General features: G+C 48.7%; 1 protein-coding gene across 1 annotated transcript; it reads right to left on the reverse strand.

Annotated features, from left to right (window-relative positions):
- Nucleotides 1-888: 888 nt before the first annotated feature.
- On the reverse strand, nt 889-23,759 carry LOC128721717 (uncharacterized). Its single transcript, XM_053815496.1, has 7 exons — nt 23,715-23,759; nt 11,855-12,014; nt 6,243-6,304; nt 5,192-6,153; nt 4,692-5,121; nt 4,472-4,629; nt 889-3,835 (listed from the first exon to the last, which is right to left on the reverse strand). Exons 1-7 carry the CDS (start codon nt 23,757-23,759, stop codon nt 2,041-2,043), a joined length of 3,612 nt encoding a protein of 1,203 aa, XP_053671471.1. The 3' UTR covers nt 889-2,040.
- Between the last annotated feature and the right edge of the window lie 1,616 nt (nt 23,760-25,375).

Below are 25,375 nucleotides of genomic sequence, written 5' to 3' on the forward strand. Positions count from 1 at the left end.
GATATTCATGAAAAAAAAAACACTTCAGCTAGCTCATGTAAATGAATCCATCCTTCTACAGAGCATCATAGCCCGTCTGCAATAGCGTGCGTTTAACTATGATAGTGGAAACAGCACAACGTCAATATTGGTGCAGTTTTATTTACTGGCTCAGCTCCCGGAGAGCCCTAGTTAAACACGTCCATTTTTGCGACCGGTTGCGTTATCTCACGTCCTGCAGTAGGACCTTTCTCTTTTGTTTCGTGTGTTGTCGTATGCCCATCTGCATCCATTATCAGCTACAGGTAAAGGATGCAAGTTTGCTCTTGTGAGGTGCAAGGGCGTTGCATACACAAACGGCTGGGTGGACACGGGTATAGAGTGTGTTTTGTTTGCACTTTAGATAACCCAGTTGTGTCCAAGGTTCTATATTTGCACTTTCTTCGAACCTTTTCTCAGGAGAAACGTTCGGGAAATGTGTAGACAAGCTTAAAAAATGCACATAAAAGATAACAAGTTCATCTACGTAAACGTAGCTTTATTCCTTCAACCTCATCTGCTCGGAAGAGGCAAACTTTGAAATTCGGCCCTTAAAACGCCTTTGGTTATGCAATTGCGTTACATTCCATAGTCAGTTTTTTTACCTGCGTCATTTTCTTGCCAATAAGCGAGAGAAATAAATCGAAATACAATTTTATGATTGTATTTCAATCTATTTTAGCGTGTAAAAACCCAATATTATTATCAATCACATGGACAGACAAGCTTGCATCATAGAGCACTGTTGGCATTCGATTCTTCACACCATATTTGTGGATTACAATTGTACCCCATTTTTCGGAGCAAAAAATTCTTCTCCAAAAGGATAACTAAGCGATCGATTGTAGAAACAGAACGCACGTATTTGTTTAACTAACATAATTTTATTGACGGTAATAGATGATACAATTTGTAAACACAAAACATTTCAATACCATCCGAACCATCCACGTTGCAATGCATATCTATTTGAAGGTTTAAATTACTCGTGTTTCAATGGTGTCGTCGACCATGACTATCATGCTAGGCTAGTGTACTCTTAAGAATAACCGCATAACCACGCCCTGCAGCGCTCTCTCTCCTTTTCGCATCCCAACCCCGAGGTGCTGGCCATTTTAAACCGCATCGACGTCGACCTCAGCATCCAGCGTCCTTCTCCTGCGAACATTTCGCTCACTATTGGCACATTAACTTCTGTTGGGGTAAAAATACAAAACCTTATCCTAGTGTGTTCCGAGAAAAACCGGCACAAACGGTCCACTGTTGGTCCGACGCGCCCGTTGCCTCGCTACTTGCTACGTTGATATTTGTGCGGAAATCATCCTTCGTACTCGTTTCCGAAAAAGTGGTTAATAAACAAATACTGACTGGACGCGTGGAGCGATTAACTGAAGAAAAAACCACGGGTCCACGAGCCGATGTAAAAACGGAGCAATATCAAAACAAAACACATTAATACAGCATAACCATGTGAGTACATCCCGTAACCAGAAATAAAATTTGATAATATATGCAAACGCAGGGAGAGACGTGTAAGAGATAGAAAATATAACACTATTCGAAAAAAAAAAACCAACGAAACAATGCGCAATGAAATAACATCAACTGGCACCCGAATGGGCGCTTTTCTCGTCCTGGCAAGGACTCCTTCGGGACTCGGGTCTCGGGAAGCGATGGGACGGACACTATCCTACGGCAATTTACGCTAACCTAAGGCCTACCTACCGGGCTAAGCGCTGTGTTCTGAGGTTTGAGGTGTGTAAATGGAAAACCACGCGCCCACCGCGGTTCAAATACCGACTAACGACTAAAATATGTTCTCGCACAGCACCGCTGCGTGCATTTGGGAATGGTTGCGTGGAATGGTAATCATCTTCTGCCCATGCGGAATGGTTGTGGCATTGGTTCGGTTTTGGTGCGACTGCGTTTTGTCCGGGAAAATGTGCATCGGCTGAAATGCGATCTTTACGCGCGTGTTAAAGATCGATTCAGCGGGGATTTTTGGGGATCCTTAACGGTCCTCTACAGCTTCTGGTTGTGAACGGAACTGTCCGCACCCCACAGATCATACCACGGCCCGTACGCCTTACCATCGGATGCGATCGATTTGGTGGATTTGCGCTTCTGCTGTTGCTGCTGCTGATGCTGCCCATTGCTCTGCATCTTGGCGCTGATGCGTTGCTCCTGTTCCGATTCGTACTTTGACTCCTTGCACGGTTTCGAGCGTCGATCGCGCGTCTGCAGCATCATCTGCTGCTGTTGCTGTTGCTGCTGTCGCGGTTGTTCATCCTCCATCAGCTCATCATCCAGCGTCATCGACGCCATCATCGTGTCATCATCATCGTCATCCTCCACGGGTCGACCACGGGCTCCATTTCCACCCGGTGCGCCTCCACGGAACGTGGAAAACGTCATCTTGTCGTCTGGAACACCCGAGCCTTTCTTATCGCCACCACGCCGGTCCGTCATCATGCGCATTTTAGAGACATCCCCATTCGCCTTACGATCGCGTCCTTTCGCCACCAGATGATCGTCAACCACAATGCAGTCGTACGGGTCCGAGCTGGACGAGTTGCGTTCGGTGTCGGTGCCACTCGAGTAGTACTGCTTCAGGATCTCCTTGCGACGCACCGTTTTCATCAGCATCATGTCATCCATCATGCCGTCATCATCGTAGAAACTCGTGTCCTGCATCATGATCGAATCGGCCGGTATGATCGAGAAGTCATCGAACGTCTGATCCTGGTAGTACTTGTTCAGTGCGTCGTTGTTTCGGTTCTTGTGCGTTTCACGCTCCGTCGTGCGGTACTTATCGTGTTTGCCTGGTTTTCCCTGCGTATGACCCATTGGCGCCTCACCGTACAACTCCTGCTCCTGCTGATGATGGTGCAGGTGTTCGCCGGCGTAGCTGTGCCGGTTATTGTTGTTGGTGTCGTTCTTTCCACCGGACTTCGATTGCTTGCGATCGCCATCGCTACGATCACGTCCCGATCGTCCACCACGTTGCTCATCATCCTGCCCGGCACGGCTCGCTTTCTTCTGCTGCTGTTGCTGCTGTTGGTGGAACTCCTGATCGATTTTGGAGATGCGCTTATCGATGTCCGACTTCGTGATCGGGAACTTCTCTTGTTCCGGCATCAACGCGATGCTGTGAGGCCGTTCACGCATCGGTTCCCGGTGTTCCCGATCGCGTTCACGTGACTCTCGATTATTCCCGCGCACCAACGTGCTCGTGTTGCTCTCATTTTCATTCATCATTCCATTTCCGTTGCCTCGCGAATTGTCCTTACGCCGTTGCTGCTGCTGCTGCTGCTGTTGCTGTTCCTCTTCCGCCTTGGCAGCGATCATTTCCTTCTGCTTCTGTTTCTCCAGCTGCTCCTTCTTGCGCATGTTGCGCTTCAACGTGGCTTCCTTTTTCTCCATCTCGCGCTTTTCACGCCCGGTCGGTATGATATCGTTGTGTTTCCACATGGCCATACCCTCGAGGATGTGATCTTCGGATTTGGAGAACTTCCAGAACGACTTTGTGCGCTTGATCTTCTGCGAGTCGCTCTGATTGGCCTGGCTATCTGAGGGCACGCGATTACGCGATCGATACCCGTACTCGAGTGTTCCTGCGTGGCTTTCGGCGATGTTACCGTAGCTATTAGCCTGGCGCATCATCATCTGGCTTTGTTGGCGCGATCGAGGCGGCACAATCGTACCGTAGATGTCGTCTTCGTCATGGTAGCGTGGAGACGGAACACTTCCGTCACGGCCTCCCGACCGGACCAACGTCGACTGGTCGTTCAGCAGGTTCTTCTCCGAACGGGCCGATCTGCGTGTGTGGATCAAAACAGGGATGTACGTGAACACACGATTTTTGGAGCTTTCAAGAGCAGTGTTTTGATCCAAGCCTCCGTTTGATTAGTAGCGAGTGCAGTTGTGAGCAAAGTTTGGTTGCTCCAACTCGTAAGGAAAGCGTGCTGCAGTTGTAGTTAGTTAAGCATGTGCACTTTTCTTCGCAGTGCCACCAAAAGTCCGGAATACACTATAATAAATCACACCACGTGCCACCAGGCTACACACTAAGCACATTCAATGTTTGTTAGCTACTTTTGTACATGCGAAGCGCCACACAAACCTTTTAGAATCAAATCCCAAATAGTTTTCCATCATAGCCCGGATCACAAGATGAAGTTTTTCAACCTTTATATGCGATACACCGTTCATTCCAGCTTATTTTGAGTTTCAGTGCGTAAAGCAAAGCGAAGTAGTGACAGCAAATTTTCAAAACCCCACCAAAACCATTCATTCACCCACAAATTTCACCACCCTTAAACACCCGAATGCGTTCATGTGAAATCGGTTAGTTAGTGACCAGCGAAATGCACAGTGATTGGGTTAATTGTGTACGCATGCCTTCACCCAACCAAAACTACCAGAATTCAAACACCACCCGCATGGCACGTACCTTATCGGCACCCGGTTGACCGGTTCCTCGTCGGAGTACAGATCCACTTCCGGTTGGGGTTGTGGTTCGTTCGAAAATCCACTATCGTTGCTGCTGTGAAGCGACGCGCTGGCCATACCGTTGCTCTGCCGCTTCGGTTTCGAGTTGCTGCTCGAAGGCTGCAGAGAAAAGACGCTGTTGTGGTCAGTCGGTTTTAGGATCTGGAGCTGTCCTCACTTACCGGCTTGCTGTAGTTCATGGTGGCCGAGCCCGATTTGCGTTTGTCCGACACCATCGGTGGTGCTCCGGCGGATGTAAAGCTGCTCGATTGCGGAATACCACCGGGTCCGGATCCGGGCGCACCATCGTGACGCTGTTGCTTACCACCTCCGTAGCTGTTCGGCACGACTGGTGTCGGAACCGGTGCCGGTAGCTGTGGTGGAGGACCCGGTTTTGGGGGTTTCTCACCGCGCGACAACCGGCGGAACTGCTTCGACTGGCGGTACTGGATCGTGTCACCAAACATGCGCGTTGGAGACGCGTCCTCACCACCGTGGTACGATCCGGTCAGCTTCGACAGGCTGTCGTCGACGAGCGTGCTCTCGAGCGATGTGTCTGGCGTGTGTTCCAGCTCGAGCTCGCTTGGTGGTGCCTTCACCCACTCGCTGATGCTGGAATGAAGAAGGACAAGTGTGAGTGCGTGCCAGTTACACCTGGGGAATGTAGAATTTCCCAACATACCTCTCTTTATCGTCACGCTCGGTCTCAGCGTACGCGATCGGGAACCAACCGAACTTCTGCGTGCGCAAGTTCTCCCCAAACTGCCAACCCTTGGCTCGATCGCCCACCAGCGCAATCCGGTCGCCCTCGAGAAAACTGAGCTGGTTCTCACCCGACGAAAGGTACGCGTACAGTGCCTTCACCGTGGGCCGTTCCCAGTGTGAAATGTCCGGTTTTCCATTGCTAACACCTCCGATCATGCTGGGTGCGCCTCCACCGCCACCACCCATCATAAGCATCGCGTGATGGTGATGGTGGCCACCACCTCCGAGCAGTGTACCGCCACCACCGTTGTTCAGGTTAAACTCCGACTTTGCCCGCGGCATCTGCAGCGTTCCATTAGCGACGTCCGCTAGCGAGCGCATGTCCAGACAGGAGGCATCGATCGAGCGTGTCTTGCGTAGCTGGGACGCGATCGACTCCCGATCATCGTCATCGTCCTCATCTTCCACGTCCCGGAGCGCTTGCTTGGCGGAGAACATGTTCTCGACGTTCGGTGGCAGGAACTCGCGCGTCGCAGCCACATCGTTCCAGTTGTCCAGTGATTTCTCGATGATTACGTGTCCAGAGTGGTGATATGCCATCCAGTGTTTGGCCAGTGAACACTGGCGTTCGAGCACGAAACCGTACCGACGGCGTTCCTGGGTCATCGCGTTCTTGAGGCTTTGCTCGCAGAACTGGTCTAGCTTGTGTTTTTCCTCCTCGAACGCCTGGATGCTTTTGATCTCTTTTTCCGCCTCCTTGGGGGTGTTTTTTGCGTTCTTCTTGCGGTACTTCTTCATCGTGGCGGCCGCCTTGCTGTAGCTGTCCGAGCGCATCTTGTGCTGCTGCAGGAACTTCTTCTGCTCGAACTGCACCACCTTCGTGTCCTTCTCGAGGTTCGTCTCCAGCGGAACGAGCAGATCGACGTAGAACGCTTTAAGCTGGAAGGGAGTGAGTCCAACACGGAATCGAGTTGGAGCGGGTTAGCGTGTTTTGCGTCAATGGCACTGGGACGTGTTGAAAAACTTACGATGTTCATGTGCTGGTCCTGGATCTCTTTGTACACGCCGACAATGTTCATCAAGGCGGAACCTGCAATCGAAAACCGGAAGAGAAAGAGCTTTAGGTGAGAAAGGGCTTGGAGACTGTCGTTTGGCTAGCGAGTTTTACCACCAAGCCGTTGAGGGCGTGGTGGTTGCAAATTAAATTGAAGGCCAGCAACTGCCACCTGGTTGCTTGGTGGAATGTTGATTTATGAAAATGGAAAGGGCATGTTCGCGTTGCGCCCGTTCTCGCGTGATTCTCGTGAAATCATTCTTATCGCTTTAGCGGTGGGAAAGCAAAATTACTTTTACTTTGATAGATTTGCTACGCCCATGATCAAAAGAACGTATTTTTTACAGAAGGTGGAGAAATATCGCTGAAATACTGGTCCAATTTGGTTTTATCTTCGCATTTATGAAATATTGCGCAAGTATGACAACTGATGTCCAAAGCAGTGCTGATTAATAATACTCTTGCAAATGGGGTTCCACCCACACGGACTCGGAAAAACAATGTTTCATTTTCATTTACTCAATTACGAAAATGTGTCACATCATGCACCACCTGGTGACCATCGATTTCCACCGTGCCATCGAATCGATGTTTATTTTGCCTGCAATTCATCTCCCGCGGTAGACGACCTTTTTCCCCATCCTCGTTTGTTTGTCGTGAAATATCAATTTTCCCACCACCAGAAACGAGTGTGCAATGGCCAATATCCCAAAACCGTCATCGCCAGACGGGCACGCACTTGCGAAGGGAGCAAAAATGAAATTAATGACTCCATATCGGTGTGCGAGGAGCTCGATTGCACCGTTCGTGCAGCATTCGGAATCGGGAGGAACCCCCTTTGTGGAGAGCTGATTTTTTTTCTCGCCTTTTCGTATCGCTCGAGGAAAAATAAAACCGAGTAAATATTTCCCAATTTGCATCGTCATTATCATTATTACCGGGATGGATGTTTTCACATGGCTTTTCTGCTGTCACCCTGCTCGCGGGAATTTTCGTCCCACTGGTGGCACTTCAAAAGGAATCGCTCGTATGGAGAGTATTTTTTTTATCAATTACACTGTACCATTCCGATATGGGCGAGAAAGGGCTGGGGTTATAATTTATTTGCGAAGGCCCATTCGATTTTAATTAACGAGCAATGAGGCATCATTCATTCCGCTCGTGACGTTGCGTGCTGCTGGTAAGGACATCCCAGTAAATTACGCCAACAGCCAGAAATATGTGCAAAAAGGCGTTCCAAAGAGATGAAACTCCCCATCGCACGAAGGAGCTGTAAAAGCGGCTTTAAAAGACAGCCGCTTGTGCATGACTCCACGTCATATTGAGCCACCCCAAATCCGACGCATCCAAACCACGAGAAATCGCCCCGAAAACCAACCGTACCAAACCGACAGGCGTCGGAACGATTTCGGATGGGAGAAGAAATGGCATCCTTATCCGATTCCATTTGGGTCAAATGACGGCCGGCGCTTTCTTGCGGCCCACTTTCGGCCCCAAAAGGGCCACCGGTATATCGAATGGCATGCAATCAGGACCGGACGTGCCAACGATACGAGAAGGATCCGAACCCACTCAAACCAACAGTTTTGGTGATAAAAACAACCATAAGAGAGAGAGAGTGTTATGGGGAGTTTCCTATCCACGATGGTTATTGATTGGTAAATGATGTGTTTTGAAAGGGCCACATAGATATTATTGAATTTTGGTCCAGCTTTGAGCCGCCGTATCGTACAAATTTTGAATTGTTTGTTGACTACAAGCACAAAAAAAAACCGGAAAAAAATGTACTTTTCAAGCCGGGCAAGTGCAACGGTGAACCCCGGATGCATATTGATGAAGTTCCAACGCAGCGTTCCGTGAGGAAACAACACATGCACACACAAAATGCTATATTTCCCTTAAACCCGTTCCCAGCGGTTGCTTATTCACCGATAAAAAGTGTGATTTTTAATAATGAAATGCGCAGAAAATAAACGAACAATATTTCACTAGTGCCAGCCGGCGCTGCGAGCGCTTGGTTTATGTTTTCGTTATTAAATGCAACTGCAGGAACTGTGGGTGCATTTTTTTATTCTTCGTTATTGCTCCAGCCCAGCAGCAACGCTGCAGCCGGTTTATTGGCACCACACGCCCGGGAAATGCGATTTTTTCCACTCTTTCATCGAGCACGGGTCATCTACGGTCTATTTCGACTCCAGTGCCAGCTACTGCTCCCGGGTGGCACGTAGTCGAAAGCGGGAAGAGAGTAAAAAAAAAAGTCCTCCCCCAGCTTGGATGCATTTGCCGGACCACCGAGTGCGTCGTGGTTTGCATTTTTATGCGCGCGATGCAAATATGCACGCGCGCAGCCTCATAATACCATTTAAAAAACAAAAAAAAAGAAAACGAGCCTGAATTTCATCAGCGAGGCGCACCTTATCGGTGGGTTCGATTTGCATTCGATCCACCTGGAGAGTCGCCGATCTCGTACGCCTGCTCATTCGCTCCCACCAACCGCGAGGATCAATCAAAATACGCCAACGCGGCATCCCCGTGGACGTGAGTGCATCTGCGAGTGCAACGAGGAAGCGAATGGAAGGGATTCCACTGAAAAGGAAGCAAAAAAAGAAGTGCCATTCACGGAGGTATTTTCGCTTTATCGCGTAGACACACTGCACGCCGAAACAAGTGAGAGTTTCCCGAAGAATGTGGCGCGGAACAGCGACACAGGAAGAAGACAAAAAAAGCGCATCATTGCAAACATGATGCACTTTCGCTCTCGGTGCACCTGCACTGGCTCGCGATGGACGGCTAGTTAGCGTCGCATCGGTTGCGGCCGTTGACACTAATTGGACACTGATTGGCGGTGTGTCGACCGGCATTAGCTTGCCGGGTGCATCCGGTGCACATCCGGACGTACCGATCGGTGATACCATCCAGCCATCCGGGTTGGAAGAGAAATCAGCGCCGCAGGGATGCTTCCGGAAGCGACGGAGATATGCTGATAACTTGCAAGGCAATCTTCGTTGGTCCGGCTCGATGGTTATCAAACGTCTTCTCGACCTGTGGAACCCGTTCCCAGGGTCGGAAGGTGGTTTCACCTTGCAACTGCAGCTGGCCCTTGCAACTGCAAATTACCAATCTCCATCCCACGTGCAGGCAATGTGATAAGAGCAAAATGACCACACCGGCGAGATGAGATAATCGAACCGTTGGTGGCGTTGGGTGGTGACCGATGCAGCTAATTGATGAAATCATAAGTGGTGTCAATGAGTGTTGCAGTGCGAGCGATCCATAAACAAGGCGTGCGTTTCTTCCAAGGAAATGTTGCATCTGCCACCGGGCGCGTGGTCCTACGCCACCGGTAATGATATTAATTAACGTAATAACCATCATCTCCGGTGCCACATTCTCGCAACCATTAGCAGCGACTGATGCGGATCGTAAAGGCTCGGGAGTGAAACCTTGCGTTAATTACAAATGGGGGCTCGCAAATGGGGGCTATTGGGAAAATAAAATCAACATCCCATTGGCGTTCCGTCGTCGCAAAAGTTATGCGAAAATCGAACAATTTATGGTTTCTGCACGGCGAAACGATAATTAACCAAATTTATTCATCCATTCATCGGCATCCCAACACCGACGGAATGCATGTTGAATGTACCGCGTAATGCACTTTAATATCGAACGAAATCTACACCCACCTTTGCTGCTGATGCAACGCATCGATAACAACGCCTGCTCGATTTCGTTTCGATCGCTAAACACCGCTTTTTGTGGCGTTCGAGCTGCCGCACCGAATGACTTTTTGCCACTCTGACGACGTTCGACTTACCCTGGCGCCGATAGCATCTCACCCGGAAATGCATCGCCTGGCAGGAGCGAATCGGTGCGACTGCATAATACGAAAATCGCTCACCTACGTGCGGGTGTGATACCGTTTGCAATCGCACACGAGCAAAAGGATGGCGCAAACCAGGAAGCGGCAGGCGAACATTCATTTGCACTCCATTCGCACAATCGGGCTGCTCAAATCTCGGAGCCACGCTCACCAGCTTGGCAAACGGCAACGGCAGCACGGGGAGATCGTTGTGAAGCGATATTTGGATTTCGCTTTCCCGGCTCCTTGCAGTGAGTTTTCGTTGAATTTTCCACCTCATCAGCCACCTATGCGCTTGGAAATTGAATGTAGGGAAGCAGCTGGAGCAAAGCAGACGAGGGAAAACCCATCAGAGGGATAAATGAAGGAAAATGTGTAGAAATCCCCATCCTCTGAGGTACGGCCGTTTCCCATGGCATGTGGAAGCTACCGAAAAAAAAAAAATAATAGCACCCTCCTGAATTGAACCACTACTGGCTTCTGTTCGCAGGTCCTCTGGTTCTAAAGGGAGCAAAAAAGTACGAATCAGCGACGGGAAAAGCGTCTGATGTTGATTTTTCATTTCCAATTTCCAAGACTTCTGCACCAGTCAAGCCGAAGAGTGAGATTTTCAGATAAAGATCGCAACGAAGGCTGGGTTGGAGTATTTCTTTCACCATCGCGTTTGCTAAAGACTTCACCCACACGCCGGTTCGTAAAAGGTTGCCTGATTTTAGGGGAAAAGGATCCAGGTGAAAAAGGATTTATTTCACCAACTCGGCGCACATCGATAGCACCCGGCGATGGCTTCAGGATACCGATTCGTAACTTAACCTTTCCCCGTGCTTGATGAGATTATCTGTCAAGCTTAAGGAAGTTTCATTTTGGTTCACTCGATTCCTTGATGTACTTGATTCCTGCCATTTCTGCCAATCAGTGCAGCTAGATGCCGGCAAAAAGATAGCTTGCCCCTTTTTTGCCGTGCTGCAATTAAATTAAGTCTGCAAAATTCGCCGTTCGCCAAGCACCCGTGAAAAAGCTCGCGCAATAATTTAAGAGCTTCCATTTATGCGAATATCATCAAAGAGACGGTGATGTTCCATTTCGCAAAAGGCCTCCGAAATGTGCTGCTCTTTCGTGACTGCAAACGCCTCAGGCATGCAATCCAATGCAGTTTCACAGTTGCACTTGCGAGTGTCCTTGGTTGCTTCATCGGCGCCGGCAAATGAAAAACCTGGTCAGCCGGTTCCCATATCCGCCCGGACTGGACGTCAAACTAGATTCGATTCATTCCGAAATGGCAGTCAAAGGCAGTGAGGACTAAAAAGCTCTCCAAGCGAGGGCTCATAATCAAGCACCGTATGTTTTTGTACCTCCCCAATCCCTACGATGGCTCTCTCGGTGACCAAGGAATGGCACATTAAAGCGAAACGAAATTAATGCTAGCCTTCCCGCTAACCTGTTCGCGGCTCGTACGTGAACGCGTTCGCGCATGATCACGGGTCCTCGCGTGTCGACAAGGACACGCCAATGAATGGCACCATGCATAAAGCAGGTCCCCTTCGAGATGTCCTCCGCTGTAAATGTTACGATCAACAATTTAAACGTTCCCTGTCCCGGGGACAAAGCGTCTGTTTACCGTCGCACGGTAGAAATAAAGAACGATCAGCCCTGAAGTAGCGCCTAACGAGAGCTGGCTGCATGAGAAACCGATACGATCGATACGCGTCAGACCGCGTGATGCTTACCAATATCGATGGTGCCACCCTGTTGTGCATTGACGGCGATCTTGGCCAGTGCTTCGTTGAAGACGTTCGACGCCGTGGACGCTCCATGGAGGGCCTTTAGGTACGCTTTACCGGCGCTGATCAGCTGGCGTGCTCCGGGATTGAACTTTTCCAGTATGTTCTACAGAGTGAGAAGAGTAAACAACAAAACGGTTACGTTAGTACACGCGCAAAGGATAATCAACCCCCATCACTCGGCTCGGAATGAGCAAAACACGCGAATCTGTGTGCGTGCTTCAGCTAGAAGAGAAGAATTGTGAAGCAATATGATTGTAATGCCATCCGGCGCATCTGGCTGGCAAATAACTCTGCGCGGGTGCTGTTGAGCAACCTTCGTGCTGGCTCGATGGAGTCGCGAACGCACCATCCTCGACCGTGGTAATGAGCATGTGGCGACGATTTGTGTACCCAACGTAGAATCACCTCCAAGAAGAGCTGCGCGGTTTATTGATTTGCCGACAAAACCAACAGACGACGCAGATTGGACCATCGAGGGCCGTCACTTGCAATTACCACTGACATCAATATCGCCTCCTAATGGGCGTCATCTTCGATGGGTGTTCGTGTTGGGTCAGCCATGGTTTGTGAGCCGTAGCTGTTTTTTTTTCTAGTTTCCCTCCCGGATCTTCGAATATGCTACTATCCCCCACCGAACGCGTGAGACTGAGCCGGTGAGGCAATCGACGAGATCAAAATCGTGACTCGGAATGATCGCCGGCACAAGGCTGCTTGGAGGGACAATCCACTGCGCAATAAACATGTAAGTCGCAGTAGTCGTGCCACGATGCCGACAATATTATCAGCGCATTTACTAAATAAGATAAATGATCATCGCTGGCCGGCACAAGATGGGAATGTGTTCACTGCAAGCGAACCTAGGATGTGAACACCTTCAGGAGAGTTTCAAGCACCATTTCACGAGCTTTATGGGCAGTGCTTGAGGAGCGAATAAAATATTCACAAAAAAAAACATCTTTCCTTGTTTGAAAATGTACCCTTCGTTGCTTCCAAGCGCGAAAGAGTGTATTTTCTTCGACGCTGTTCGCACAAAGCTTCCTGCACGGAACTGATGCAGCTGATTGCAACCGGTAGTGCGCTTCACGCGAACCAGCTAGCCGGTTTGGTCGTCGTGAGCATGAACAATTCATGGAAATTGTCATAATGCACGATTTGTCGATCAATCAAACCGAGCGACCGAGACGATGACGCTTGGCTCCGGTTTTCTTCCGGCATTCGCGACATTTCGACGAGATACGACCAAATTTGCGTTGTTGACGATGAAAATGCGCCACCTTCGGTTGCACTTTTGCTCGGACGCAGCGTAAGAGCAGAGATGACAATCGCTGTAGAACGCGTGCATGAGCAGGAATAAATTTAACATGAACCCAGCCATGAACGGGGGAGCTTTGAACAGTGTTCTCATGGTGGGCAGTTTGGCAAAAAAAAAACTGTCGTCAAAATCATAATTTAAAGATAGTGAAACATATCATGCACAGCTAGCACAGTTTATGTATGAATAATAACAAAATACATTCTAGAGCCACCATGGCCATAAAGTGTAACAAATAGCGTCACATGTTCTACAGCCTTTAGCACAAATAAAACACTTCTACCCCTGGGAGACGCTTCAGGCCGTAGAGAAGAGCCGGTGTTATTCCAGAAAGGAAAGGAGCAATCAGATTGATGGTATGCATGTTTACGACGCTCCATGATTTATTGATGCGATGCATAAATGATGAAAAGGAAAAATTGATCGTCATTCCTTCGGTTCGACCGCACTACTGTTGACTTTACGGCGGTTGGTTCTTATCGAGAAGCATCGCGGTTTACGGTTCTTTGCTCAACGGTTTCTTGGCGATAAACATGCGAAATGTTGGCTTAAGCCAAAAGCATCGCTCAAAACAACAACATATTGTAACGCATTGATTAATAGTGCAGCTTGAAAACGGTATGCATCATGGAACGTGTAGAACAATAACAATAACCAGGAATTGAAAAACTCATCCCGCTAAAGGCATTTGTTTGATCTCAATTTACGTAAAATTCGATGCATATCGAAGGCAATAATCAACCGAGAACAACCCCACCAGGCAGACGATTCACCGGGAAAAAGTAAACTTTTAATGGGATAACTTTCGTAATGTCATTTTCAACCTGTCCAACCCTTCGCGTTGGCTGCGCGAAACTCGAGCGAAACTGAATTTCAAAAACGGACTAACACGCAACAGGGAAAAAAGAAAAGCGATGCACGCCAATTTCCTGGCGATGGAAAATAACAACAAAAAAATGTCTAAAACCAACAGAGTGACATCCCTTGAGTGCGATTTCTGCACCTTCTAAAGGGGATGAAGCTTTCGCAGGCTGCCCGTCGAGGGACACTCTCGGGCTCTCTCCGGAAAACCAACACACACATACACCTCTTTTTTCCTACCATCCCCTAGTTGCCCGTGGCCCAGTCTCGGAAGTAATCCGATTGTGACCCGTGTCTGCTGGCGGAAGCCCGAGGCGACATCGGTCGCGTGTGGAAGTGTTTGCGCTTACTTGTTTTGGTACCGCTTATTTTATTTTGTTTCTGTTGCCCTTTTCGCAAACACGTTTTTTCCGAAGGGCGTGGAACGAAGCGAGAACAAATCGGGATCGATAGAAGAAATGCGAACGTAACGAAATCTAACGCCGTAAAGTAGCAACAGCAGCCTGGGGGCGGGAAAAAACAAAGCTGGATGTGAAAACTTAACCCGAGCCCGCAGGAAGGGATGGAGCAACCATCGATGGGGGAAACCTTTCAAGAAGCCTCGCAAAAATCATCGCACTCCTTCGCCCGAGATCGAACAGACGGAAAAGCCATCAATACGCCGCACGGCGTCGGTTGGGACTGATAATGCTTATTTATCGTGGAGATGATAAGAGGATGATGAGCTCGCAGGAGCCGTACGAAAAGTTACTTAAAGTCCTGTAATTAGGATCAGACGAGCGCGTTCCGGGGGTTTGTTTGGGTTTACCGTGTTTGAGGGCGCGTAAACGATAATTACGCTCATAATTCGCATAAAACGAGCGAATGGAGCGATGAAGAGATGGCGCTACAAACGCGATAAGATAAGCTTCTAATTATGTCGATAGGGCTGCTGGCGGGATGATTCGTCGTCTAAAATGGTAACAAAAGCCGCCCACACCGATGTGGTGCATTAAGGAATTTCCACGAAGCAGGTTGGTGACCACCTTCGAGCGGTTCTGCGAGGTCGAATCAAATTTGCATGTAAATCAGATGCATTAGGGATGGTTTCAGCGTCCCTTCGCTAGTGCCGATGATAAAGCCTCTTCCGCGTCACGTTGACTGACTATGGTGCGCGCGTGTGATGTTTTATGCAAACACTATTTAAATGCGATTCCGAAAAATTACTTCCGAGCCGTGGTGTATTCCCGCAGCGAATCAACCGGAAAAGCCAGCGGAATGGTGGCCATCGTCCTGTCGACCCATTGCAATTATCAATCCCGTCCAGCCGGGCACCATTTCTGCTGGATGGACAGAGAGATGAAGGATTTTTTTTTGTTTTGCTTCCCTTTGCCACTCGGGGGATTCTCCTGACAGTGTGACAGGATACGTTGGGAATGAAAAAAAAAATCTCGTCCCACTAACGAGCGGTTTTGTAAAGGGTTAAAAAGAATCCCGCGCACTGACAGCCATTTGTCCCGACGGGATGCAAAAGGTGGAACTCTCTCTTTTCCCGTAACGTTACGCTCGGCAACGGCAAGCAATTGGAAGCCATCAAAGCGAACCATCGATGGGCTGTGGCAACAAAAAATAGGGTTGTCAACGAGCAAAAACAAAACACGGACCTTTCCAGGATCCTTCCTCGAGCTGGGTGCTTAGAAACCTCGTGTCCCGTAGGCCTGGGGATTACAAAACGTACGTCAATGGATGTGGATGTGGAGCAGCACACGCACGCACAAACAGTTGCTCTAATGGCATTAGAAGCTCCCGTCGAACGGTTGCTTCTTCGAAGGCATTTTCGTATCAACCCACCGTCGTAAGTCCTTGTCGAATCAACACCGGGAAGCCGTAGTCACTGCCGGTTCTTCGCATCACAAAGTTTTTCCCGATTGTAGCTGACTGGCAGGGTATAAATAAATGCCACTAGTTGGATTGATGCAAGGTGCTCGCTAGAATAATACCTTGTTGCAGTCGCTGGGTGTAATTGAAAACTATTGTGCAAAGTGAATTATCAAGCGCGCTCGTGCGCTTGAAGCACCACTTGTTTTCCTACAATTGCTCTAATTAAATAACTTTGTGCGGCTGAAATAGCTTACAAAACCAGGAAACGGTTATGTCAGTGAGCGAAGGAAACTCGACGACCCGAGGCCGAAGAGAACCTACACGTCTGCGCGGAAACATTCGCACGTTCGCAAAATAATCGTGATTGATTGAATGTGTTATGTAAAGCAAATCACTTTGACCTTTCGGGTTCGAGGGAGGATTTATTGAAAAGCTTCTTTGCGGGACACGAGGAAATCCAACATCTTACAGTTACGGAAACCATGAAAACCTGATACGGGTGGGAAGTCTAACAAAATAATCATCCAACTGTTACATGTACATTTTCTTTACTTCGGTACTTTTGCTCATCCCGGAGGAAGTAATCCCTTTTGCCATGCATCCAAAGCGGCCATCCAAACGACCCCACGAAACGTTCCTGCCGGCGACACTTAATTAATTTTGCCCATTGGCTCTATTCATATTTCACTGCAATGTCCGGCTCCAAAAGTGGCTGCCCACACGCGTGGCGCATTAAATCATCTCCTGCTGGGCGTAATTCTTCCGCATGGGGGGAAAAAAGTGTCACCAAAAATTTGGCAAGAAAAAAAAAACAATTCCCGACTACCCGATGTAAGAGAAAACCAGTGAAAGGAAAAATATATCCTCTTCCAACCGGGCAGGTGTCGGGATAAAGTTGCAACTCGACGCTTAGCAAAAATCGTCCCGGAAAAAGTGCTCCCTCGCAGCGTCTGGTGCCTGTCCCGTAAAGATGAGGCCCAAAAGCAACCCAAAAAGGCGCTTGTACTTGAGGGCTGCTTTTTTGTACGTATGTGTGTGGTTGTGTGCGGCAAATGTCCTCACACCACCCACAACGGGGGGATGACCAACCGACATTACACGGCAGGCGACATGGAAAGATGAAGACCGTTCAGCGGCCATCGCGTCGGAAAGAAAAGGCTGCTGCCGAGGATTACCGTCGTGTCGCTGCGGGTTGCTGAGTTCGGAACGGTGTCAGGTGTGGCATCTATCGGCAGGATACCCAAGCGGATGGCAACGAGCGAAATGGGGGAGCCCGAAAGCGGACGTAAAAGCTATAAATCCCCCGGAAGGGAACACATGCCGGGCGACAATGGTCCGAATTTTCGCATCCCCCGTCGAGCCGGAACGAAGTGATGGGGCGGAAAAATCTCGCCACCATTTCCATGGGACGCGCGACCGCGCAAATGAAACCATTCGGATCGGTTCAACCGAACGGCCCTTCAATCCGGCCACGTATTATGTACGCCTGCCAGCTGTGGCTGTGGATTTGGGGCATCGTCGAGGATCGAGAGCGGATTACCGACCCGGTTGGGCTCGATTTGCTCGTGGAGCTGCGAGTGGTGAAGGTTTTTTTTAATGTCGCTCAAGGATTAATTCTTTTTCTCGTTCTCGTTCTGTGGCGTTTGTTGAGAGTGTGGGGTTCAATCGAAGTAACGCTCTGTACGCGATAAAAGAGAGAACTTTTTGCGAGAAGAAAAACTAATTTTATAATTCACGGAGCAGCTTAAGCCCGAGTCATAATAAAGCAAGTGAAGTTTTATAAGTTTGTGAGATACTATTTCTTGGGTTTCTTCTCTTTTTTGAGTGGCAACCCAATCCTAGTTTCTCATGTAAAATCACTCTACCAACACTCGAATGCTGTGGAGCTTAAATCGTGTGAAGAACAAGAATTTTCAATTCCTCAAAATTTGGGTCCCAAACCTAGCATCAAAAGAAAATGAACCTTAAATCAACTAGCGGTTTCCGGTGGGTATTTTTTTTTCACCTTTTGATAACGTAGCATTTTCTCCGATGTATTTCGTAGATGTGCTTGAACTGTTACTCTAGGTGCGTTACCATAATATTGCTAAACTAAATAATTTCAAGCAAAATCGGGCTGCATAAGAGACGTTTAAACAAAGACCGTTGGGTGAGAGTATTAGTTTACTCAACCAATGCACCAGCATCTGCCATGATTTGAATTGCTACATGTTTCATGTTACAAATACAGCACATACAAAGCACACAGTGCATTTTGAAATCCATTCTGCCAAAACAAAGCTTTAAATTGAATTAAATTTTCCCTCGCCCGTTCGAGTGCATCTCCAGACTCAGAACAGCACAGACAGTACAGTAAACCGGAAGAATTCCACACGGATGCCCCGTAAGACCACATGCTGCTGTTTGGAAACAAACTCCGAGACATCCCGCATTTACACACCTACTTTGTTCTGCCTCTGTGCTCACGAGACACAAAAGTGGGATGGACAAGTTTGCAGCCACGACACACAACATCGAACGCCTCGAATCGTAGACGTGGATGGGTCGCCACGGGAGGGTTTGTGTGCTTGTCAATTTTATTGTCAATTTTATCTATATTGTAACATTGACTGCCAGTGCCCTCCGGGTCACACGACTTGTCTGCACTGAATGCCAAAAACTGAACCAAAAAACAATCCACAACCGAGGCGACAGATCGAGTAAAGCTTCCGTGCTGTGGGACCTTAGGTCGACAGCATCTGCGACACGCCGCGACATGCCGAGAGGGTGAAAAGCAGAAAGGATATTTTTTCCTTCCGCACTCGTGTCGCATCGTATCGACACATATGTTCGGCTAGAGGATGCGAGTCCTTCCCAGCTTTGGTTCTTGGTTCCGTTTCGCTGGTGATGGCGTCTTAGGGTGTCATGTTGTTTCTTAAGCGCCCGAGATGGGCGTGTTTGTCGATTCCATTTCGACTCGGCTCGGTGTCAAATCGATCTCCGACCGGAAGCAGTACACAGGTCGATTGGTGGGTTCCGTTCCCGGTCGCTGCCAGAACACGTCGTCTTGATCACATTATGTCGCTTCGGTTCACATAAAACAATCGAACGTGGGGCAACACGTCGGGCAACGCTACACCTGCTATAATCCGAGCCAGTATGGAACAATTTCCCCAGGCCATGGCCTTTCGTCGTAGTTTTCAGTGACGAGCCACGGAGGCATGTTCATTAAATGAATTTTTGTAAGATTACTTCAAACATGCCATGTTTGCGGAAGAATATGTTAATTCAATGTTGGAAGTTATTCCACATACACACACACGCACACTGCTCGCCTCACGACACACGTCCGTCTTTCGTTACTTTCCATAAATTATGCGACGATGGTGAAAACGGCAAACTTTCCGGTCTACGTTTGGTATGTGCTCTCGCGTGGCGTTCGTCTTCCTGCGCTAGTGCTCGCGCGTCTGACGTCTTTTCCTTGTCGGAAAAGCGCACCCATTCCCCGTGAGATGATGGTGCTAAGGAAAACTTTCCATTTTGTGTCTGGCGCCATCCGGAGCAGCCAGAAGTGTCATCGGGCTGGGTGTGGAAAAGCGCTGCCACGAGCAGACAGAATCGTGGCCAAGAGGAACGGCCCAGAACCGTTCTACGTCAGTGACATGTGTCAATGGTGTTGGGGAGAGTGTGTGGAAAACCCCTGGCGTGGGGTGATGAAAATTTGATTGGCGTATAGCACCGTTTCGACATTCGGAATGCGTGAATCGATACTGCCAGATGCAGTCTACCCATTTATCACCCTGCACGAGCAGAAGTTGGCGGATAAGCCTGGTGTGCTTGGTGTGCCTGGAGCGTGTCAGAAGCCAACGCGGATCATACGGGGGCTTATTGAGTCAAATTCTGTTGTATGGGAAATTGATTGAGCCAATTGGTTGTCCGTTGTGCGAGTGGATGAGTGAATGTATTTATTTTTTTCTCTCCCACCCATAATATGTCAGTCGATGAATACGCCGCAGCCGGCGGGTGAAAATGCGCCCTGATGGAGTGAAATCAAATTTTAACTCGCGTCATGATTCGGATATGTCATGAATCGTAAATCTATATTTGGTGTCGTTTGTTGTCTGGTTAATGTTCTGCATAAATGTTATCCCACTCTCCAATCAAATCGCTTAAATGGAGTTTTTCGATTACCGTTGATGGATAGTTTGTACAAATCCATGTAAAGTATTCTCCTCTCTCGTGGATATGCAGAGATTAAGTGCTTTATCACGGACCACGAAAAATGCCTCACGATAATCCCGTCAACTGTATCGAGCTGGAATGCGCTGGCGACGCACTTTGCCTTTCCACTCATTTCGTTGAAAATCTAGGCCACGCTTAGACAATTTCTAAAGCGGGAGCAAAAAAAAAAGCGCCAGCCAACCACTCGGTAATAATCTCAAACGCTGCGGGTTGCATAATCACGGCCGGTGCCTTGAGTTGAGTCTATTTTTTCAAAGGCCATTGGTGTCTCTTTTTTTTTACACCATTTTTATCCACCATTCTGTACGCTGTACAATCGTTGGTGTATTGCTTTTGGTAGGACTTTTATTTTCGGACGATAAAACATAGCGTCAGGACGTAAAAAGTAAACAGCATGCGAAAGCAGCTGCAACGGAGGCGATCGTCTAGTGAGCTTCCACAAAATTCGGGACAACTCCCGGACATCGAATATACGGCGTCAGGGCGGACAGCTTTTCATCCATTCCACGGTTCGAGGAGGTTCTGGAACCACGCCAAAATTCCTCGCCACTCTTCGGTGCAAATATGCCGCGAATGTTCTTGCAGCAACAAATTTTAAACAGATAAGAAAGCATCTCATTCGTTTTTCTCCCCATTTCAAGGATGGCTTTGTCTGGATTCCTCGAAGCTCTCGTGCCACAACGACTGCCGCCTGCCGTTCGTTAGTTGTCGAGTGCAATTTGAGCGCTTTTCTACACGCTCCATCCAAGCGCAAGTTAAACAAAAATCAACCGAAACGATTGCACTCGAGCCGGCAGCGCCGAACGCAAATCGAATCATGTCAAGTTCGTCTAACGTCAAGCTGGTGAACAATCAAAAAGTCACCACCGCCGCAGGTGGAATCCTGGTGGAAACAAACCAAAACAAATGTAATCTATTTGGGCGCTTTTGCACGAGAGCATCGAAGGCGAAGAAAAGAAACCGGATTCCCGAGACACGGTTTGCTTTCGTCGCGTTTCATTTTTCGTCAGTTCCTTCGCTTCATCAGCGGTCAGTACTTTTTGTTCTTTTCCTCCTTGTCGACCCAATATTGTACACGGTGCGTTGATGCCGCTTCTAGATGAAGATGATGATAATGGTAATCATGAGCGTGTTGAATTTCATTTTGCTTAATCTAGCAGAAAACGCGATCTGGGTGTGGTGTGAGGGCGTAATAAAAACTCGCCACCCTCCCAACAGAGGTTCGAGCTTGACCCAGCGCCAGAGTATAGACACGTAGACTCGCAGACACCGAAAGGTTCGTGAGCTTAAAGAGCATCCCTCCTTGGCGGGGGATGATGAACTTAAACGTCGATAGCGACGGAGCAGGATGAAGAGTTGTTCCATTATCCGTCGTTTTGCTTTGATGCCGGAGCAAATAAATGACCATCAACGGGCTTGATACCGGGCGGCTAACTAATTAGTATTCGAGCGAACCTTACGGATCTCCGGCGGGCGTAGTCCGTAAATCTGCATAAGAGCTAATAAACGGAGAAAAGAAAGTCTCTGGGCTGGGCGGAAAAGTCGGAATCAACTAAAAAAACACACGCACACGCACGCTTTATCCTCTATCGTGCATATTTAGGTTCGATTCGTACGGATGCTCAGAGGCATCGAAAAGGCGCCCTCGGTATCGCTCGATAAAGGTTCACCAGAACGTGCCGCGGCTCGTAAGCCAGATAGGAAAGCTGTATAAATTCCATCCCTTGTGTGCTCCATTTAGAGAGCCCAATTTGAACGATGTTCATCCCTCAGTCCGTTTTATCTGCGACAGTAGCCATCGTTCCACGCAAGCTCCGCTGGGCGAAAAACAAAGCACGGACCGCAAACAGCGGTTGCTCACTTTTTTTGTTGTCCTTCCACTCCACAATGTCCTTATCACACGTGGCGGCACATGGCTAAAACGTTGCTAAACATTGTCACTACCAGAGGTGACTGGTCCCGACCGAAAAAGCTTTCCCCGAATGGCACGACTAGCGTAGTTTACAGTGAAAAACAAACGACCAACCAACCCCGGATGTAACACCGGTTACAACAAATCGGACACAATTCATCAGCCCCCAGGTTCTGCGTGCCTCAACACGGGATGCATCTCCCATGCACACGTGCAAAGTGCAACGGACCGTACTGCAAATGGACTTCCATCGGAGTCCCGTCGTTCGGAAGCCGAGCAAGTGCCAAACGCACTCATCCGGAAAACGCTCGGCGACCTGCAGTGGGCATGGAAATTGGAAACGTTTGCTCCCCAATGCGAATCCCCCGTTCGTCGTGTGGTCAGCACTGATTCAGCGCGCCGGTGGTAGTGGCTGTCGATGGGCGTCGTCAGCTCGAAACGGCAGCCTTTTCCACGAAACGGGTCCACGGGTTTGGCGTCATAAATATTTACGCTCCACGCCCGACGTACCACACGTACACAACCGTACACATGCGAGCTGCAGAGCCACACCTGTAAGTTCCTGCGGGTCAGGTCCGGTCCTGAAGGGCTGATCTCTAGCCACCAAACACGGTGAGGGCAAATGATACAACCCTTCAGCAGCATGGTACGGTTGATCTACTTTAACCCACATTCCGGTACGCCTTCGGCGTTCTGCATCGTGTGGCTCGAAAACAGGTTTCGTTCTGCCCGGATCTCGGGCTCGCGAAGGGAACCCAATCCTGCGCGCGAGGAATGCTCGAAGGAATGAGGAATTACTGTTGGCATCTGTCCTGACGTCAGCCTCGGGGGCTTCTAATTGCTTCCCATGGTTCGCTTGCCGGGCCGAAAGATGGCGGTAATTGTGTCCGCGCGCTTGTCGTGAGTGGATGATTAAAGAGAGCTCGGTAGGTTCTCGTGCTGCATGATTGCATGTTGAGCAGAAATTGAAACATTATTCCTAGAAATGGAATGCAATATCGCATCGTAGAAAGGCGGTGATATTTGACGCTGAGCAAAAATTGACACATTATTACTTGAAATTAAAGACAAGTCGTATGTAATATTAGCAGCTTTGGATTGTTTGCTGGTTAATCGAAAATAAAGTAGTTTCCTTATGCCATATTTTCCGCTGCATAATCTCAACTACTAGTTCTCTGTGCAAAAGGCTACTTGTTCAGAGAGAATCCTCTAAAGTTACCAATTTAGGAATTCAAGCTACAGCCTGCACAGGAACAGCAAAATAGAACGGGAACTAAACACGAGCGGAACGGAAAACTCAAAACCGTGCATGCCAGTGCGGAATTTTGCACAAACTCCCACAAAAATGGCCAGTAGCTCCGTACGAGCGTGAAATATTCAACTGGCTGGAAAATGTTCCGCTGCAGGGAAGTAACTTTACCGGAACCCAATTTCCACCTCGCTCTAATCAGGTGCGCACGGAAGCTGCAAACTTCGCCGCAGAATAGTTCCTAACGAAGTGCCAAAATCAAAAGCATCGACTCGACGGTAAAAAAAAACACATACACACAAATAAAAAGTGCCAGCCAGAGTTGGAGGAAATTTGTAGGGAAAATTTCATTTCCTTCTCGCCAGCGCCAGCCACGCTCCTAACTCACCTTGTAGATCCCGTCGACCAGTTTGATGATTTCTTCCGTTTCCATGTTACTGCCGGTGCCGGGAAAGCGGTTCGGGAAGCCGTCTCTAGATGCCGATCAGTCGCTTTGATCGCTCCGTATGCGCTACCGAGCGGGTTCCTTCCGCACCGGGTCGCGAGCCGTCGATGCAAAGCAGAAACAACTGCACTGCACACACCCACACACGCTCACACAAAACACGGAAAACTCCCGCCACCGAACGGGAAGGGACGTGGGTCCCAACCGGGTACAAATACGTCCACCCGTCGGATGGACGAATATTTGGATTAATTAACTCTTTTCCTCTTGCACACGCGAAACCGGCGGTTCACTTCGATTCACTTTCCGGAGCCACTTCCGGTACGGGGCCGCCCGTGGGGCCGGTTGGCTGAGTTTTCACTTTCGATGCAGATTTTTGCCTCCCGAAGAAGGCGAGGGAAGAGTTGCACTATTTTCAATCACCGCTACATTCACCACTCGCGTACGGCAAACCCCTTCGCTAGGGTTGTGCTACGATTGGCTATGGAAAAATTGAAAGAAAACAACGTTACGATCGAAGGGAAGGAAGGAAACTAAATTTAAATGTCACGTGGTGGCATGTCGATCTTGTTTTTAAGATAAAACAAAGCAACCTATGAGAATGTCTGTGCACGTGGTGTAGGTTTTGTACGCTTTTTCTTTGCGTAACAAAAACCGACAAATTCTACCACGAGGAGTGATGCAACAGTGCGAATGGAAATCGAACGAAAAGAAACGCCTAAAACCACTTGTCCGAAAGCTACGAATCACTCAAAAGTAGAACGGACGGACTTTCCTTTCCGCGTTACGCATCGACGCCGAGCGTTACGGGAAGAATTTTGCCATTCGAACGGCAATTCAATCGAGCCGGCTATAAATCATAGCACGCGTTCCGCGTATCATTTATGAGGACCGGCTTTTGTCCGGCTGGCCACTGCGGAATCCGTGCTGGCGTACCCGGGGCCAATAATTTATCGTTTCTAGTGGGGGCCCTCTTTCGGGGCGGTTTTCGATGCCGAGACGGGATTTTTGTTATCGCATTTGCTGTCTTTTTGGCTGTCCTTTTTGGGTGCCCTTTTCGGGCAGAACTACAGAACGTCCGAAAGGGGGCGACCAACGGGCGTCCGGAAACGGTGTCACGCAATCCGAGATCTGGAAGCGGAGAAAGATGGAAAGATAATATTAATAGATTGCTTCGATTTGTGCGGGGATGATTTGTGACATAATTGATTGTGGCGTATTTACGAGAAGCCCTGCCGTGCCGGTCTGAAATATCTCCGTCTACAACTATAAAGAATAAGATAATTTCGATTTTTCCCTTCGTGCCACAATAGAGCCTCAAAATCAACGATGATATCTGATGCAGACGATTTAACGTAACTTTAAATACGCGGAATTTAAGCGATGATCGCTTCATATTAAATGAAATTGTTTACACGGGCAAACAGTTACCCAAGCGTTCACGCAGTTGGCACTGGAAAGCAAACGATTTAGGTTTTAATTAAATTTATGAACCCCCCTACCAAACGATCGCCAATGGCGCCCCTTTTTCATTGATTAACTATTTGTCCCTCGATGAGCCTTCATGCGCGATTGAGCCCTATCGTGGCTAATACCCGTTCCAA

Source organism: Anopheles nili, chromosome 2, assembly GCF_943737925.1.
Source record: "Anopheles nili chromosome 2, idAnoNiliSN_F5_01, whole genome shotgun sequence".
NCBI lineage: Eukaryota > Metazoa > Arthropoda > Insecta > Diptera > Culicidae > Anopheles > Anopheles nili.